The sequence below is a fragment of the Rhinolophus sinicus genome, chromosome 3 (genome assembly GCF_057876585.1).
Source record: "Rhinolophus sinicus isolate RSI-liver-muscle chromosome 3, RSI-T2T, whole genome shotgun sequence".
Taxonomy (NCBI): domain Eukaryota; kingdom Metazoa; phylum Chordata; class Mammalia; order Chiroptera; family Rhinolophidae; genus Rhinolophus; species Rhinolophus sinicus.
In genome coordinates this window covers 101,039,116-101,058,113 of record NC_142503.1, presented here as the reverse complement: position 1 = coordinate 101,058,113, position 18,998 = coordinate 101,039,116, and the positions used below count along the sequence as shown (strand labels likewise).

The window sequence follows — 18,998 nt, the reverse complement described above, 5'->3', positions numbered from 1 at the left end:
TGAAGAAGTCCAAAACATCGATTTGGAAAGATATATGCATTCCTATGTTCACTGCAGCATTATTTACAATAACAAGATATGGAAGCAAGTGCCCACTGACAGACAATTGGATAAAGAAGATGTGGTACATATATATATAATGGAATATTACTTGGCCATAAAAAATAAATGAAATCTTAACCACTGGCGACAACATGTATGGGCCTAAAGGGTATTATGCTCAATGAAGTTAAGTCAGATAGAGAAAGACAAACACCATATGACTGCATTTATATGTGGAATCTAAAGAACAGAATAAACGAGCAAACAAAACAGACTCATCGATACTGAGAACAGGTTGACAGATGGAAAGGGGGTTAGGGGGATGGGTGAAAAAGGTGAAGGGATTAAGAAGTACAAATTGGCAGTTACAAAACAGTCGCGGGGATGTGAAGTACAGCACAGGAAGTACAGTATAGTAATAACTATGTATGGTGTAGGTGGGTACTAGACTTATCAGGGGGATCGCTTCACAAGGTATATAAACGTGTAACTACTACGCTGTACACCTGCAGCTAATATAATATTGAATGTTAACTATAACTGGAAAAAAAATGAGTAACAAAACAGTTAATCTTAAACAGAAGCTAAGTTAAAGAGGCAGTGCCTGAAGGCATGCTGTTCAGTGTTTGCGTCTTTTTAAAGAAACAGCAGGCCGAGCAGGGAAAGGTCCAGGTGAGGCTGTATTTATTTACCTTTTCACGGGACTCAAACTTTCACAGAACTCAAGCAAGTTAAGTATTCAGCTCTCTCAGTTGTACAACTGCTGTGAAATGAGAAAGCTTAAAACAAACATACATAAATTTCCCTAATGGAGAATCTGGAAGCCATTTCTCAGCTCTGTGCTTTGAACAGTTAACAGTATACAGTTGTGGAAGTGACTGAGGTAGGTAGAGAGAAAGGGAATTTCTAAGAGTTTTTTTCAGTTGCTTCTGTTGGTGGCGAATATAAAATGATCTCTGAGGTAGGACTATCCAGTCTAAATTTGCAGAGTGGACAATAAGAATTTTAAGCAGAGATCTGCCAGCCATGAGCAATAATAATGGTATTCCATTGGTACTTCTAATTTACAAAGGGCAGACTATCATTTGGGATCTTTTAGACTTTCTTCAGACATATGAAAAACAAACAAAATCAAGATGTCAGAAATAACAAGTCTCTAAATGAAAAAGTCAAGGATTATGAGAAACAGAAAAGAATAACGAAGCCTAAGATTAATTCACCAATAATTTTTAAAAATAAAATTAAAAACAATTTAAAATAAAAGTCTCACAGAACTACTGGAAAACATATTGCACAATGATCCTTAAGACTAAAGCCAATTTCAAGATGCTTTGGCTGCCATTTCTACAATGAATTTGAAAGCATTATTAATATAAATTGCAAGTGTCTTGGCAGAGTGTTTAAAATCTTACATAATATAAGATGGTAAAGAGAACAGTGGGAAATGCATACTGAAGACTTTGCTAGTGAAATCTGAAGATCCCAAAACCTTTATAACATAAAGAACAGTTAAAAACAATCTAGACATCGTTCTTATAAAAACATGGTTAAAGCCAGCGACAGAATGTATCTTTCCTGCACTGCCACCACCAGTCTTTATCTTTGAACACAAGGGTGATCTGGTGCCCAGTAGAAAAGCTAAGCTGTTAACAGCTAAACTCCTGTGTTCACACTGGTGTCTGCCTTACAAAGGGAGGGGTTGTGGGAACTGCCTGCATGGGCAGCTGGTCAAGACAGACAACCTGAGACAGAAGTCTGAAAACTGTATTTACCTGGGGAAACTTTCAGAGCACTTAATTTTTACCCTTGTACCTCTTAAAGAAAGCAAGCAAAGTTTCCCAGAATAACTTAAAAATAAACAATGGAAGTGTCATCAAAAGCCCCCGTTTCAACATGCAAAGCTCTACCTCGAGCAAGTTGCTAATGGATTTCAAAGAGAAATAATGTATGGGTGAGAAAGGCTGGTTCCAGAGGGTTCTTAGACACATTTCACAGTGGCTTTCTCTTGACTTTGCTGGTTTACTATATGCTTTAACTCTGTTACTAGGTTGCTGCCGGTGAACAGAAAATTTATGATACACAATTCCGACGTGTACAGGGTAACAGATATAAGCACAAGCCCCCAAATGACTTTGCATAAATTTATCCTGACCTTGTTCAGTCTCCAACTTAAGTGCACAGGCTTATGTGAGATCAGCTCCCTAGCCACAAGTCTGAGCATCTGCCAGTTAGATGGTAGCTGGGGATGTTGGGCTCACACTTCCTGGTGCCGAGGGCCCTCTCTGGGCCTTCATTCCCCAGACAGCGAACTCTTCTTTGCCAGAGAGGTTCAAACCAAGCTAACTACTACAGGGCAGAGGACAGTACCACGTAGGTGCATTAACACACTACCTTTGGTACAGATTCTCCCAATGCAAAATGAGAAACACCAAAGTAATTAAACGAAACTGTTCAGTCTCTGAGTGGCAACAGAGAAATTCTACTTAATGGAAGAGTGGTAATAAAACCGTCAGCACTATTCCATTACTGAGTACATTACTCAGCATGGAGAAGGTCCTCCTGGGGGCTTGGATAGACTTAATTTGCTCTAAGGATTGCTCAGGGGAGTAAAATCCTAAGGATTTCATTACCTCTTCATTGGAAGGGTCTAATTTGTTCAGGCCGAGTATCATTTAGTCATTTCTCATAAATTAAAGCAGAAACTAAATTCTTGTTTCTTAGTGCTAACATGAGGTGTAGACATTTTCTCGAGAGTACCACTAGCTGTTGCCTGGGTCTAGTGGGCTGGCTTTCGATTTGAGAGGAGCAAGAATGCTCTTCCCTTTGACTTTCCATGCTCTATGTTGTGCGGAAGGTAAGAGAACAGAGGCCCTTCTGAACTGAACCTGCTTGGCTGTGAGCCAGGGCCAGGGCCAGGACCTCACAGCGCCTTTGGCTTTAGGGAGCGTGCTCACTGTTGTGTGCCCGCTGAAGTGCGCAATGCCACACAGGATGGCGTGCAGGGAGCATTTCCTTAGTTCTAACACGTGCTCTTCAGTACTGGCCTTGGCCACCACGTCTTCGGAAGCCAAGCTCCATTCAGGAGCACAATAGGTTTCCTACTAGACACAAACCAAACGGTTCTGCCTGAGCTGGCAACCAACTGTGCTGGCATCTCAGACAAGCAGGCCCACGGAACTTCCAGCACTGTTTAGTTTATCATACAGCACGGCACGTGCTGCCAAGAGGGCTGCACGCGGACAAGAGGCCTGGGTTTCAGTCATATCGCCGCCTCTCATTCGGCAGTGATTCCGGGTGAACTTCTTTCCCATTGTGGCAAGTCACCTTCCTTACCGGCAAAATGGAGGATGAGTTAGAGGATTTGAGGCCTTAGTATTTTTGAAGGGAGCTCCAAGACTATTCTATTAACATTGTCATTTTGCTCCTAATAAGAGAAGGGAAATAAGCCTGTATTTCGACTATATGATGTTTTAGGTACTTTGCAACATATCTGCTGTTTTATTAACTTCCTCATAACTGTGCTGAAGCCATTTTACGCACCCTGAGGGGCCCATAAAACATGGGTCGTCTTTAAGACCTGACTCAGCACCTGTTTCCATGGGGCCCTCTGAGCTGCTTTCCGCTCGTAGTACTTTCTTATTCTTCTAAACTCCTATTTTACTAAGAGTTTACATGTAAGGACATCACTGTGTGACTTTAATAACTGTCAAACCAATTTTTTATTGCAATTATTTTGAAATTATCTAGCTTAGTAAAGATATTATTCAATAAAAAACAAAAGCTGATAAAGTGAGGTACATTAATTGGGCCAATAACCTTACTAAGAGAGCTTTATCCTGATGTGAGCATGCAACAGACAAATTTGCTGAGCCTGCTATATACACATTTGAGAAACTAACTCTGGCTCTCCACCTACTCCCTTTATTTTTTGGTTTGGTTTAACATGTGTCTAATCTGGAAACAGAAATCACACAGAGACTTATTCCTTTTCATAAATTACAGAAATTCGTATCATACTAAATAATGTATTTTAATAAAAAGCTTCATTTCTCCAATCAGCAGCAGCAGCTGCTATGACTGACTAAATCTACTAAACTTTTTCTAACTGCAACTATCAACTTTATTGAAGAAAAAAATACCACATACAGTTTGGTCAGCAAAATCCACAGTGATGAGAGGAGTCCGTGATTGACTAGAAAATGTGAGATCTCATGTTTTAGATCACTGTCCAAATTCTCTTTTGTAACCATTAAGGACAAAAACGCTATAAAGGATGTTTAATAGGGAAAAAGAAGAAGTCCAGAAATTTCATGACATAGGTGGGTACGCACAAGGAAAGGAGAAGTAAGTAATTTATACAAGTATTTGTCAATATGGGAAGCTTGCAACACTATACAATTATGATTTAAAATATAAAGCATACATGTAGTTCCTCAAGCAAAAAAAATATTCATAATATTTCATCCTACTTAGAGCACAGAGATGTCATATATAAGTACATTTATATTAGATTTATGAAGAATAAATTGCTAATATTTACTGTGCTTCTCACCTTATAATTCATGGATGGTAAGAAATCTATTTGACTTGTGAATCTAAATGCTTTTTCAATGTTCTGAAGGGCACCAATACCAAATTAGGTATAGGAACTATAACCCCAAGATAAATGAGTTACCATCTTGATGAAATGATTTCCTTGATTTAGTAAAAAACCAAATACATGTGTAAATCTCCAGTGTTATTTCAACCAATGGGTTTTGTATAAAAATAAACATTTATGGGAGGCCTCCTTCATGCCAGGGTGTCATGCTGGTGAGTGGGCTGGGCTACACGGTGGAAACTGGACCACACAGACCTTCAGAGAGGCGACAACCACGAGTCTGAATAACAGGGGCACTGACCTCAGCACCAGGCCAGGTCAACCAAGTGCGAAGAGAACTACAGAGAGCTGTGAGGCTTAGAGGAGACTGGTGGGAACAGGACCAGCTGGACGCAGGACATGGGGCTTGAAACAGGGTTTGAAGGATGCCTAGAATTTTGAGAAGTAGAATGGAAGATGGAGAGGGGGAAAAATGAGCAAGGGACAGAAAGTGTTCCCATGAATAAAAGAATATAAGCATAGGCTTGAAGCAGAGGAGGACAGGGCACCTGGAGGACAGCGAGTTGTAAAGGTTTACGTACCTAAGATGTATGTGGGAATATGGGAATGCAGGTATCAGAAAAGGAAAGTTAAAACTCATACAGAAGACTCTGATCGCTGAGTTTGAATGTGACTTTGATAGCAGGGAGGAGTCATTGAGCATTTTAAGACATGGAACTACAAGCATATTTTCCTTTCTTACAGCCACATATAGGCCCGTGCTGATAACAGTTTTGGTCAGCGATGACCCGCACAGACGACAGTGATGTACAAGCAGCCCAGGTGTGCACAGGCTCACCACAGGTGTGTGCAGCTGCACCTCTAATGCTCGCACAATGCGGAAGTTATCCCCGACGCATTGCTCAGGAGGTATCCCTGTGTGAAGTGGCGTGTGACTACCTTGACCAGACACTACATATGTATTTAAAGCTCTCTATGCAGTGTAGCTAACACACACAGGCCAAAATCCTACTGACGAGGCTGAACCAAATGGAGGGGAAAAGGCCAGTGAGGAAAGGTGGCATGGGAACCAGGATGTTGTCACTTGTGTTCTGTCAACACTGTAGCTGAACAGTTCATTTTAACCGAGTGCTGGGTTTCCTAAATAATAACTTTGTTTTTGGAGAGTCAGAGTGAGGTGTCTGATGACAATAAACTATGGTCCAACTACAGCTTTTAGTTCCTCCTCCTTCCAAATTCCAGTGAGCTTCAGCATTTAAAGCCAACTAAGTTCTTGGACTACAAGAAAGGACTGGAGTTGGGGGCTGCAGTGAAGGATGGACTCACGACATAAGTGTTTGCCATATGCTGAGAATCCTTGAGTTAAAGCACCTCACTCAGTCTGAATTATGGGACAGGAAATACTCTGCCATTCATTAAAAAAAGTCCAACAGCATTTCAAACAACAACATTTCAATAAATATATACACATATGACATGTAGACAGAAAGCTAATTACCTCGTGATCATGAGTGGCCTGTCTGGTTGCATCTAGAAGTATGGAAGAATAAGAGAACGTTAAGTTGAAAGACAAACACAACAAAACCTAAGCAGACGACGACGACGAAGCACGAAAACTGCCGGTGTGTGTGGGCTATTACAATCTACGATATTTTCTCTCTCATTTTATCAATCCGTCCGTCAGCAAAAGTTAAAGGGAAGCCTGTGTTTCTAGGTTACACAGTTAGACACAGGAGAAACAGCAGACACAGTCCTTACCATTGAGGAGAACAGGGTGGGAAGGTGAACAGGAAACACACCAAAAGCTGTGCACGCAGCACTACACTTTAGCAGGCAAGATGCCCCAGTGTGAGGAGATGCAACGGCTAAAGAGTGATTGGCTAGTTGCGGGCGAGGCGTTTTGTAGTGTTTCCTGAAGAAGGGGAACTTGGAGCAAATTTTCACGGAGAATAAAGGTTCATGAAGACCAGGATCTTGTCCATCTTGTTCACTGCTGCCTCCTTAAAGCCTAAGTGAGAGCCTGATGTGTAACAGGAGGTGCTCAGAGCATGTTTCCTGAGTGCACGCATACAGGAAGGCCTGCATGAAAGGTGATTACTGGAGGCTGGGAGAAACGGCACATGAAAGGCTCAGAGGTGCCAGAACAAGGCAGTTAGCTGGTTTGGTAGACAGAGAAATGCCTAAACTGGGAATTAGAAAAAAAGCACAGGCAACAAAAAGCAGTCTTGGAACACAAGCCAAATTATTGATACTGGATATGGAAACCAATTGGAATTTTGAAATGAGAGCAATGTGATTTTCATAGCATTCCAAGCTGATGCCTATTGTAGTATAATAGAGCAAGGACAGAAATATATCTCTTACCGTCACCACCAACAGTAGGCTTTGTGGTGCTCACAACACACAACAAACCACAAACACACTGGGTCCTGGTTCCGGTACCTTGCCTATGAGATTTGCCTTTCTGCCGGTCCTGCGTTTTCCTACTGAAGACCTTGTAGGCCTCTGTCTTTTGGTACTGCTCCAGCTCCTTCATGTAACGCTCTTTGTCTCTGTCTGCTTCATCAAGGTAGCGCTAGGAAAGAAACATGGAATGATTTTCAAGAAACAGATCTTGTTTTGGTAAAACATCAATGAGCTACTTGAAGAAAACAGAGGACAGTTAGAACATGGAAAGAAAATACGGGGAATAAGCTTTAAAGGAGAATTTAAAAAGTCATATGAATAGAATATAATCTCTAAATCATAAAAGAAATAGGTGATTCTGACTTTTTATAGGCTATTGTTGTTTCTGACTTAATGAAGACAAATTCTACTGAGATCATTCTTGTAACAAATTCACAGGGTGGTGACTGTAGTTATTTCTCGAATCCTCCAGGCAGAACTCCACAGGGTCTCTAGAGTCCCTCCAGACAACGGAACACCACGTGGGCACACTTAGTCCTCCCACGAGAAGGGATGGAGTATTACTTTGTTTCTCCAATCCCCAACCCCTTCTGAGGGAATGATCTCATGCATCAACCAGCCTTCTGAGAGCCACAGGAGTGGAGCACTAAAGCCGGAAGACACAGAGAACATAAAAAAGAATGACCTCATCCTATGGACCTTAAATGGACCACTGTGAGAGAGCTTATATCTACAGGCTTTGTGTGTTATTAATTATTTAAACAAAGTTCACTGATCTACCAGCATGATTTTTAGTGTCTTGTCCTTCTCATTCATCAACTAGGTTTAAGAAATAAAGTATAAAGATACTGCTTCTAAATGAACACAAGCTAGAGTCAGAAATTATGTTAAAAACCTTGTCCCACACAAGAGCCAGATGTAGAGAAGACCCATCTGGCTAAATCTGGGACAATTTAAATACTCAAATCATTAAGTACAGTAATAAATTATAAATCATTTGGGGGAAAAAATTCCTGTGCTCCTACCAATAACAAATAAATAACCAAATAAATACATAAATGGGGAGAGGAGGTGGGCTCTTGCTTAGGTTAGAACGACAAGGGCAAACTGGTAAATGTGGGGAGTGCTGGAGTTGGAGCCATCATGGTAAAGATTAGATCAGGCAAGAGTGATCAGGAATGCTAAATCTAGGGGAAAAGTTTGATATGGAACAGACTATTTGCATGCTCTTAAAATATCTCTCCATAGACTGCTTATTAATTATAAGGGAGAATAAAAAAAAACTTTATTGAGTGAGCAAAACTAACATTAGCAATGAAGAACAAAGGGCCATGGTGATACCCTAAGAAGGACACACCGCCTCCCATGCAGTGTTCTGACCAAGAATGCGTAACCTCAACCATTACCACGAGGAAAGATCAGACACATACAAAATGAGACATGTTCTTTTAAAAGTAAACAAAAAGGAGGAAGAGGGAAGGATTGCATTTTTAAAAAATATCAATGTCATAAAAGACAAAGAAAGGCTGTGGAAATATTCCAGATTAAAGGAATCTAGAGATTTGACTACTAAACACAAAACCTGACCTTAGAATGGAATCTGAACAGGAGGGGGAAAATGTTGTAGAGGAATGATGTTAGGTCAACTGACAAAAGTGGAATATGGATGGCCAAAGTATTGTGTTAATATAAAATTATAAGGCTGATAATTATACTATGGTTATGTAAGAGAATATGTCTATTCTTAGGAAATACACATTGAAATATTTAGGGCAATGACGTATGTAACTTACCATTAAATGAGTCTGAAAAATATAGTATGTACGTGAGAGAGAGAACGAAAGAGAGTGAGAGAGATAGAGACAGAGAGAGAGGGAGAGAGACAGAGAGAGACAAAGAGAATGTACACATATGCAAACTGGATAAAATGTGTTAACAATAGATGAATCTGGGCAAAACATATTCGGGTATTCTTTGTACTATTCTACGTTTGTAACTTTTGCACATTTGAAATCATTTTCAAATAAAAAGTTAAAACAAAAACGAAACAAAAGCCTTGTCCTACCTACCTAACAGTGGTTATCTCTGGAGAGAACTACTGTTACTTTTGCCTTTTTCTTTATATTACATTTTATATTATCTAAAAAAATTTTAAACAATGAGCGTTCATTAAATTTGAAATAAAAAATTAAAAGAAAAAAGTAACCTAGTCTGTACAGCTCATAACCCCTTTATACATTAGAGCTAAAACAATGGGTGACATGTACCGCTTTCTATTAGGTTGCTACCACAAACAGAGGGCTTCATGCTGCAACTTAATCCGCTCTCTGAGGTTTTTTTAATTCAGTTAATTCCTGAAAGTATTTTTCAATTGGCTTTTAGTCTGCTTGGAATCCTTTTTAAAGAGTATATAAGTCATAAAAGAGTATGAGACATAAAAGAAGTATGGATATCTTTCAGATGCTAAGAATGCTGGGAGCTTTTAACCCAAAGCCACTCCCACACCATCACTCTACTTTTGTGACATTTCAACCAGTTCAGGGCTGCCTTGTCCTTAATTCCTCTCAAATATCTCTAACAAATGGATCTGCTTCAGTTTGGCAACAGGGTTAGTTTCTGTTTTAGGAGAGAAAAAATTCAAGTAGTTCTTGCTTTGTTTTCCATAATAGGTTAAATGTGCCAGAACTCTAGTTTAAAATTTTTTATTAAAGCAGTAAAATCTTTTTCTTAAACAAAAATTTTATGTGAACAGAGTTTTATCAAATGACCTTTTCTCATTTAACTCATGACTTTTCATTTAACTCGGTGGAATGAGTTATGTTGATAGACCTCTTAATACTGAACCACTAAAGAAACCTTATGTGAACTCTCAGCATTTACATCAAGTAACAGCGGAGCTGCTTTGGTTGGGGGTCCCTCCTGCTCACACCCCTGCAGCATAAAAATCACTGTGCTAGAGAAGAGAGCATGAAGGATCCTGCCATTCTGGTCTCCCAGGCACTCTGACAAAACTGAAGAATCAACCATCTACCCTCTTTGCTCTTCTGACAGATTATTTTTGAGGTATAACTAAAACCAAGCAAAGGATCAGGAATAGAAACAATTACCTGTTTTTCCTCAGGAGGGAGCTTACTCCATTCATTGCCTAACATTCTAGTGATTTCTGGAAACGGGACTTCTGGTCTCTTTGCTCGAAGCTGTTCTCGACGTTCGTTCATGAACCGGACATACCCTGTAAGGGGGGATTTGGGTGCGTTGCTGTCTCGTAGAGGTTTCTTCCTCTTTCTTCCTTTGGACCAACCTCCTCGTTTACTTCTTTGCTACAAAACAAGACAAAATAAAAACCCAAATCAAATTACAATAACAATATGAATGTCCCCAAATAACACAACAACAATAAATACTGACAAACAGAACAGGATAAGAATTGCATTTTCCTGCCATTAAGGCCCTGGGTATTCAAAGCTCTCCAAATTTGTCGTAAGTACAAATAAGTATATGCAGTTTTCAGGAGGGGACTCCAAATGGTTCACCTGCAGAGCCTTTTATGTCCACACTACAAGTGTTGCACTAGGGGGAGATTTTAGTGCTAATCCCAGGAGATGAGAATCAGGAGTGTCACTATCACTCGAGCTTTGGCCTTCGTATGTGCTTAACAGGTCCTGACTCCCAATAGGGGAAAATCCTAAATGAGAAACGCAGCACAGACAGCACTGTGCAGGGGAAGCAGACATTGTCACAGTAGATCTGAACAAGATGTCACATGCATTGGGCCAATGAAGAAGCAAGCTGTGGCGCAGGGATTGGAAATCATTCATGAAGGGTGTTTCTCTCCGATACTGCTCAGAGACCAGTTTATTTCCCGCAGCACACAGCACATAGATTTTTAAATTAATACCTAAGTCTTAGATAAGTATAATATATCCAAAATGAAGACTAGTTTATGGCTCGATGATTTGTTCCTTAAGATGTTTATTTTATAAGATGAGAGATCTTTATATGTTATAGTTAAATCAAAAGATTAAATCACCTCTAAAAAAGCTTTAAAAAAGGACTGAGGCACCACTGACGCTTCAGCACGACACTGTCTGTCCCTTGTCCTTTAAAATGAGATGCAAGGTACATAGCCTATCAGTCAACGATGTTTTATGGATACAAGAATTCTTATTTCAGAAAAGAGAAAAATAAACAAAACAGGACAAAAACACCTAAATATTAATTACAGTATAACACTGCTCCAAAAATATATAAGATGGTGCAATAATTCACCATTGGGCAAATGGTGTATTTGATATTTTTTTTTTTCCGGTAAACTTAGTAACATTAAAGCTACTAAGGATTTTAAGATGCTTGAGAAGCTTTAAGCTTTCATTAAAACCTTTAAGAATGCCAACATGAAAAAATCAGTTTTTTAAAAATAAAAGACAAAGATCAGTGGTGGTACTCTTCTATGGCTAAAAGAGTGCCTTACAACTTAGACAATGTATGGACTCAGTCATTTGTGAGGACACTGACGTCCAGCTCAGCATGACTCCCCAGGCCCACCGGCAACCTCTGTGTGATGGACAGGTGTTCCGATGGGTGGCCAAAGGAGTGGCATGTGCTGTGAAGCTCTGGGCACCTGTAACTGCAGGCTGCAGCGTGTGGGCTTGAACATGGGCATGAGGACTTCTCACTGATCACTTATTTAACTAAATAACTCATTCACTCATTCAACAAGCATTTGTTGAGTATCTAACATGGTGTAGATGTACATTTCTTAGGCAGGGGTTTTGGGAAAAGCCTGCTTGTCTTTATGTCCTTAAAACCATTAATGTGATTCTGTGTAAAACAGGGATTCCTGCAGAGTGTAAGAAAGGCAGGTGCTGGGCGCCGCGATCAACTCCCTTGCTGCCTGCCTCCTGAGAAGCTTCAGACACTAGTAACGGAGGAGCTCCTTCCGCTTACCTCATCTTCAGGCCTCTGTTCACTGCCTTCTGCTGTGTTTGAGGCCTCATTCTGAAGTAACTGACCTTGGGAGAGATCCTCCACAAATTCTGAATTGTTGGTGGATGACGTGGGTCCACGACCATATGGAACCTCAGGGTGGGGTAGCCTGAAGAGCAGAAGGCAGAAGCACAAAAGTTCAGTATCAAAATCTCCTACTCACCACGGTTCCAAACAAATTTCCCTGCTGGCAAAAGCACATGCCAGTCCTTGAATTAATTCCCCCACCTTATTCTGTATAAAAGTAAACTGTCTCCAGAGCAATTACAGAACATTTAAAAAAAGTGGTTTCAGTGCTTGATTAAACCAGGGCAGTTCCACGAAGAAGTCTCCTACTAAAAACAACCATATTCTTTCCCCAAAATATTACCTCTCCCCTCAACACAGACTTCACATTTTAGTTCTGAGCATGCAACAGAGTGTGACTTTCATATGCTACCTTTAAGCACAACATAAAGGGGAAAAGGAGACTAGGAATGGGAGCTGCAGGACTGTGCCCCATCCCAAAGGAGAGAGTGCTTAAAGGGCGTGAGAAATGTCTCATGCATGGGACATTCCATAGGCTATTCCTTCCTGGGTGATAGTGTTTACTGACAACCAGATCATTTAAGAACAGCATTATCAAGTTCAGTAAGTTCAGGTATAAATGTAATGAATCACACAGATAAATTTCTTTCCTGTTCCTACCATTTGTTTCAGATGAGTTAGCAAACCAGAGTTTACAAGCAGATACCAAGGACGGCTGGGACTTAGGCTGACTTATCCTATCACATGTGGATAAAGAAGTGAAAGAAAAGGCCACACCATGTGCCAGCAGCAGGTGACATTTTCTGGGGGAGGAGGGGGGAAGGTGGAGGAAGATGTATCAGAGAACACTATTCAGTTGTCATTCTTGGAGACAGATACTTCATAGGGTTATGAGCACATGATTACAATGTAATGTAAGGACTGAAATGCAGGTCTGTACAACGTGCCGCAAAAGCTCAGCAGAGGGTCTGATAAATTGGATGTGTGTGGAGAGGATGTTAAGAGAGATTTTACAGAGCAGGTCTTGAAAGATGATGAGGCATTCATCAGGTAAACAATGTCTTCACAAGCAGGGTAACATGGTATAACAGGAGAAAGGGGACCCTATCAGGAGGCTATTGCCATAGACGAAGTGAGACACAGGGCAGGCAGAATGGAGGGTGGGAGAGAAAGCTAAGAAGTACTTAAGAGGGAGAATGGAGCGAACCAAATAGAGTGAAGGGAAAAAGAGTCAAAGGTAATTCTGAGGTGATTATGTACTATGAGCCAAGGTAACAACTGGAGAGAGAGTGTATGTATGTGTGAGAGTGTGTATAGGAAAGACAGATGAGAAAATGGTATGTTTGAAATACTCAAGGCATAACTCAGTGGAGCTGCCTCACATACAACCAGAAACACGCCCTGAGAGACAGACTGCAGAGGCATCAGCCCATGGAAACTATGAGAAGTGCTAGCCATTCTCCAGAAAGACAGTGAGAAGAAAGGTCAGCACAGAACTCTGCTGGAACACTGTCATTTTAGGAACAAGTGCTAGAAGAGCTGGGACAGGCTGGAGAGGGTGTGGGCGATTTAGGAGAATACTGTGACAGAGGGCAAGGCAGGCATACTTAAGGAGTAACCAACCATACTAACCAAGTAAAAAGTAGCAGATGCCAAATAAATAGGCTAGAAGAATCTGCTAAATTTGAAGACTTAAAGTTTGCTGGAAATTTTCGGGAGAAGAGTTTTAGTGGAATTATGCAAACACAAACCAGATCATAGTGCACTGCGAGATGAGTGAAAGCAGATGCAGACTGTCCTGAAAATGGAAGAATTTACACTTGATCGCGGCAGTTTTGTGTTCCAAATATTTCAATAATTTTAGATGTCTTAGGCAACTTGTTCTTTCACTGTCATTCTCATTTCAACTGTGCCACCAATTTTTAAGTGACTAACTTTTGCACTTTCTTATTTCAGTAAATATGAGAAGTAGGTTGAGAGAATCCCGATCCTGTGAATCCCTGATTGGAATGGACAGGAATCAGAAGGCAGTGGCCAAAGATAAATCAAAGGCCTTGGAGATGACAAGTTGGATAAAGACTGAAAAGGGACAAATGCTCTTTTTGTTCCCATGAATGAACTGCCCGTGCTCTGAGCTAAAGCCAAAGCCTCCCTTTGCACCCTGGATCCCACACCTGCGAGCTCACTCAGACGGGGCTCTGGCAATGCCGCCCTCTCTGGCATCGCCAGTTCTTTCCTCTCCACTGGACCCGCCTAATCAGCACACAGATGTGGCATCATTACTCTGATCTTAAAACAACACAGAAGAAAACAAAACACACTTTCTGGATCCCATTTCATTTTTCTCTTTTCCTTTATAGAACTGTTTATACTTACTGACTCTATTTGTTTATGCTGGAAAGAACTGGTTGTACTTACTGTCTTCAGTTTCTCTCCATTCATTCTCAAACCCACCCAAAGGAAAGAGGTGCTTACAACTCCTGTCAAAGTCACCAATGACCTAGATGGTAAGACCAATGTCATTTGTCAGTCCTCATCTTACCTGATCTTCCAAAAGTTTCTGACCTCATTGAGCTCTTTGCCTCCCTTTTCCTTGGTTCCCAGGACCCCACATTCCTATGGCTTTTCTGCCGTCATTTCAGCTGCTTCCTTTAGTTTTCTGTGCTGACTCTTCCTCTCTGTCTGACTTCTAGATGCTGGAGTACCCCAAAGCTTAGGCATTAGAGCTTTTCTCTTTTTTATCCACACAGTGCTCATTTCTTTGGTGATCTCGTCCAATCTCATGGCTTTAAATGTTAGCACTGTGTGTATCAATGATCCCAGTTTTCTTTTTCTAGTCTAGACTTCCTCTGACTTCAGAACCTGATATCAATCTGCCGACTTGACATCTCTGTGTGGATACCTAATAAGCCTCTCAAGTTTACAATCTACAAAACCGAGCTCCTCAAGTTCCCTCCCCACCTGCTTACTTTTAACCACCTAAGTAACGGTGATTCCACCCCTTCAGTCTCATAGGCCGAAACTTGGGAGTAGTCTTTAATTGCTTTTTTCTCCCTATTATACCTTAGCTGATCTTTTGGGCAAATCCTGTTTGGTTTACCTTTAAAATATATCTAGAATTCTATACTTCTCACCACCCCATTCCCAAACCTCTCCAGTGAGGTTTTGCCTCTACTACTCCACCCCAAATACTCCTGTCCAAGTCAATAGTGATGTTTTGTAAGTCATCACCTCTCATCTGAATTCTCTCAGGAGCCTAACTGGTCTTGCTCCAGCCCCTGCTCCCTTCACTCTATTCTCAGTACAGCAGTCACAGGGATCCTAGTGAAAAACAACAGATCATACATATCCTTCTGCTCAAAACCCTCCTATGCCTTCCCATCTCGCTCAGAGGACAGTTCAAGTGCTTTCTCTGATCTGAGATCCTATAAGACCTAGTCCTTGTAACTCAAGTCTGGGCCTCCCAGCAGCAGCACTGGCATTACCTGGCAGCTCATTAAATGCAGACTTTCTGACTCAGAGCCTGCGTTTTAATAAGCTCTTAGGCAACTCATGTGTACATTACAGCCTGAGAAACACGGACGTAACCCTCTATTACTCCTTCCCACATGTGCTCTGCTCAGGTCACACTGGCCTCTTGGCTTGTCCAAAAGGTAGGAACTCACCCCCTCAGGGCTTCTGCCCAGAATACCTTCATCAGGTCACTGCAGGCTGGCTCCCTTACTTCCTGCAGCCCTTTGTTCCCGTCACTCTGTCACTAAAGCTTTTCTGGGCCATCTTCTCGAAAGCTGCACCCAAACCCTTCCTCTCCTGCTTCCCTACTTTCTTTTTCAGCCCATAGTTCTTCACAACATAGTATGTGTTTCACTTATTTATCCTTTCTGCCTTCCCTGGTAAAACGAGCTCTATAGGGGCTGGGATTTCTGTCTTTCTTGGTCACTGCTTAATATCTAATGCCTAGAAAGGTGTCTGGCACATAGTAGACATTCAGACATTTTTATTGAATGAATTGAATTGAGCAGACTTTAGAAAGGTCTTGGAGAACAGTTTCATCTGAATACTAAAATCAGAGGCAGATATTAATGAGGCAGGAAACAAAAGTGAAGGAAGGAGACAGAATTACAGAGTGTAGTCTATTTTTACAGAGCTGTATACAATATTAAAATAAGTCATCTTAAGGATCAGCTAGCACTTCAATCTATTAGCGAATACATTTCTTCCTTGGCAAATAACTTCTAAATAGAAACGATAAAAATTCAAGTGTAACAGAGATTTTCATGGAAGAAGGACTATATTGTTATTAGCCCTTTTCTATATGCCTTTACTTAATCTGCCCAAAAATAGTGAAGAAGGGCGACGGGGAAAAAAAGGAACAGAAACAAGATAGGCACCCTGAATAGAGAACCGTATTAAAGAATCCAATCTTAAAAAAAAAAAAAATCTGACCTTTAGGAAAAAAATTGTTTTAATACCTGTGGCAATTCAAACAGAAAATGCATTTGATTTGCAGAGCCAGCTGTGTGGCAGTATTTCCTTAACAGTGAGCATGTAATTATCTGAACTGGAGTCAGGATGTTTGCTAGACCCCACATGTGCTGTTCCAGCTCCCAGGGGCCAACGCAGCCCAGTGGCAGCTGAGGCAGATCACAAGGCAGCTTATGAGGGCTCTTACTCTCACTCTCTGAAAAGAGTAGCAACTGGACCTTCTATTCTTATGCTCCCAAACTGCCTCTTTGGCACCTTGTGCTTAATGTTAGGAGCTTTGTTTTGAAGGCTGGGAAGAGGCCGTGTCCCCAAGCAGCTGCTTACCCGGCAGGAGCCAGATCACTGCTCTCCTTGGAACCATCTTCATCTGCAAAGAGGGGAGGCAGGGTGGGGCTGGTCATCAAGGTCTCCATCTCTCTAAACGGAAGAGGGAATAAAACATAATTAACAGCGTAATTACTCCAGTGCAAGTTCCACTCATTTAAGGCCAGTCTTCCTTCACTTTGTCACATCAGCAGAATAGAAACTGACTTGAATATTTATTTTCTTGACTTGGACACATCAATCTAAACTCTACGGTTAAAGAATGGGCTTCCAGCCCTGGTCTTAATCAACTGACCAGAATAAAAATACTTAAGATTTTTAACAACTGAGACAGTATGGAAAATTCCTTTTTGTTTATTCAGAATATCTTCAACAAAAGTATGCTTCATTTCCTGCAGAAATTGTTAAGCAGAGTAACTCAGAAGCATTGCAACTCCCAGCAAGTTATTCGCCCACTTTGAGATACTGTCTTAGACACAATTGCTGACTTAACCCACAGGCATATTGTGAAGGATTAAACTGACTGTGCTTCATACACACAGACAGGCTAAGATGGGTAAGTGCTTTGAGTATCATTATATAAAGAAAGGTATTGTTATGACAGCGTTACCAGTACTGTCCCAGATGAATCATTCCTTAGATTCAGTGGTGACAAACCGAGCCCTCCGAAAGGAAATCATGCACAGGAAGCAGGATGGGAGGCATCCTGGTGCCTTCCAGAGTTAAAGAAACCACACTTCCAGGTCAGAAATACACCCCACCCCACCACGCTGGCCATCTGCAGACAGCATGCACCTGGGTGCAGGGAACAACCAAGCTTAACTGAAGAAAACAAACAGGTCCAAAGGACTCGAGGTTATCAGGCTGAAAGGACAAAGTGACCAACAGAGTAATCTCATGTAGCCTATATCACTACCAAGAAAGGGTTTTCCCCTTCAAGGCTCATCCAGATAGCTAAACGCGGCAGCCTTCCAGTCATCATTCAAGTCATATTCAAAGGAAACACTCAAAAGCGACCCCAACGATCAGCCACTTAAGCGGAACTGCAAACCACTCAAGACAAAGAGCGCCTCGTCAACCAGAGGAGACAAGGCGCCAGCGAGGCACTGGAGACCCCTGCGGAACTCCCACCGGTCATCCCCGGTGCTGTGCGATGAGACCCAGCGAAGGCCGATTGCAGGGAAGCACAGCAGCCCAGGCAGAGCTCAGGTGGGCCCCCTGCTGAGGTGCAGGACCGAGGAAAATTCAGGCGACACTGACACCGTATTCTAAACATTCGAGAGTAATTTACCTCCAAACTGATGACTTAATTCTTCTTATTTTCTCGTTTTCACATTTCAATTTGTTAGTTAGCAGACCAAGTTCCACAGGTCGCTCAATGTTAAAAAGTGCATGTGTTCATCTAGTGCTTTTTTTTTTTTTTTTTACAGTGGGTAAAGCGTGCGAGGCAGAGAGAGGAACCTCTACTGAACCAGAGTAAGGGGTTTCTTCCATGTGCTAGGTGTTTGCTAACCCTTCTCAATTCCTTCAGGATAGGGGGCTTTACAGGGGATGCTAACAAATCCTGAAAAAGTTCAGTCTAGATGTTTTCTAGAATAATCCTGACACAAGTTTTCATTCACATTATACACAGACCAGATTAGAGTTTGGCCTTTAGAGGCTGCTAACATCACCATAAACCAATATTCATCTTACCGAAGAAAACAAATCACTTAGATGGCATGCAGTCAGACTGCATACCACCGCAAACCTCAAACAGCCAGGTACATAACCCAAACCTTCAAAGGACTCACTTAACTGCTTCTTTCTAAAAGTCCCCCTAGAAATAAGTTGTCTTTAAGAACCTCAAGATTCAGCATTTGAAGCTCTTGGCATCCCCTGCCACACCTCAAGAGAAGGAACGGTATCTGGGGGGACCAATGAAGTGTCCTTTCATTCGCTGTGCCAACAGGGCCCTCTCTGAGTGTTTCCCAGGCATTTAGTCATTTCTGGAATACGGGAGGCAGCTGAACAACACAGCCTCAACAACATCTAAACAGATCATATGAATAAAGAAAGGGCAGAGAACAGCTATTTCTTGTCTTTTCTTTTTTCTCTTAAGTTGTTTTTACTTAACCCATATGGCTTC

The 18,998-nt window shown here is 41.4% G+C and overlaps 1 protein-coding gene across 1 annotated transcript in view; it reads right to left on the bottom strand.

The window, feature by feature from the left end:
* HMG20A (high mobility group 20A) overlaps positions 1-18,998 on the bottom strand; it is a 69,374-nt gene that overhangs the window by 12,012 nt on the left and 38,364 nt on the right. Inside the window, exons 2-6 of the mRNA XM_019750988.3 lie at positions 16,871-16,963; positions 11,996-12,143; positions 10,156-10,368; positions 7,085-7,217; positions 6,141-6,172 (exon numbers count right to left, since the gene is read on the bottom strand). Of these exons, the coding sequence (XP_019606547.1) occupies positions 6,141-6,172; positions 7,085-7,217; positions 10,156-10,368; positions 11,996-12,143; positions 16,871-16,963 (619 nt within the window). The remainder of the gene's footprint in view (positions 1-6,140; positions 6,173-7,084; positions 7,218-10,155; positions 10,369-11,995; positions 12,144-16,870; positions 16,964-18,998) is intronic.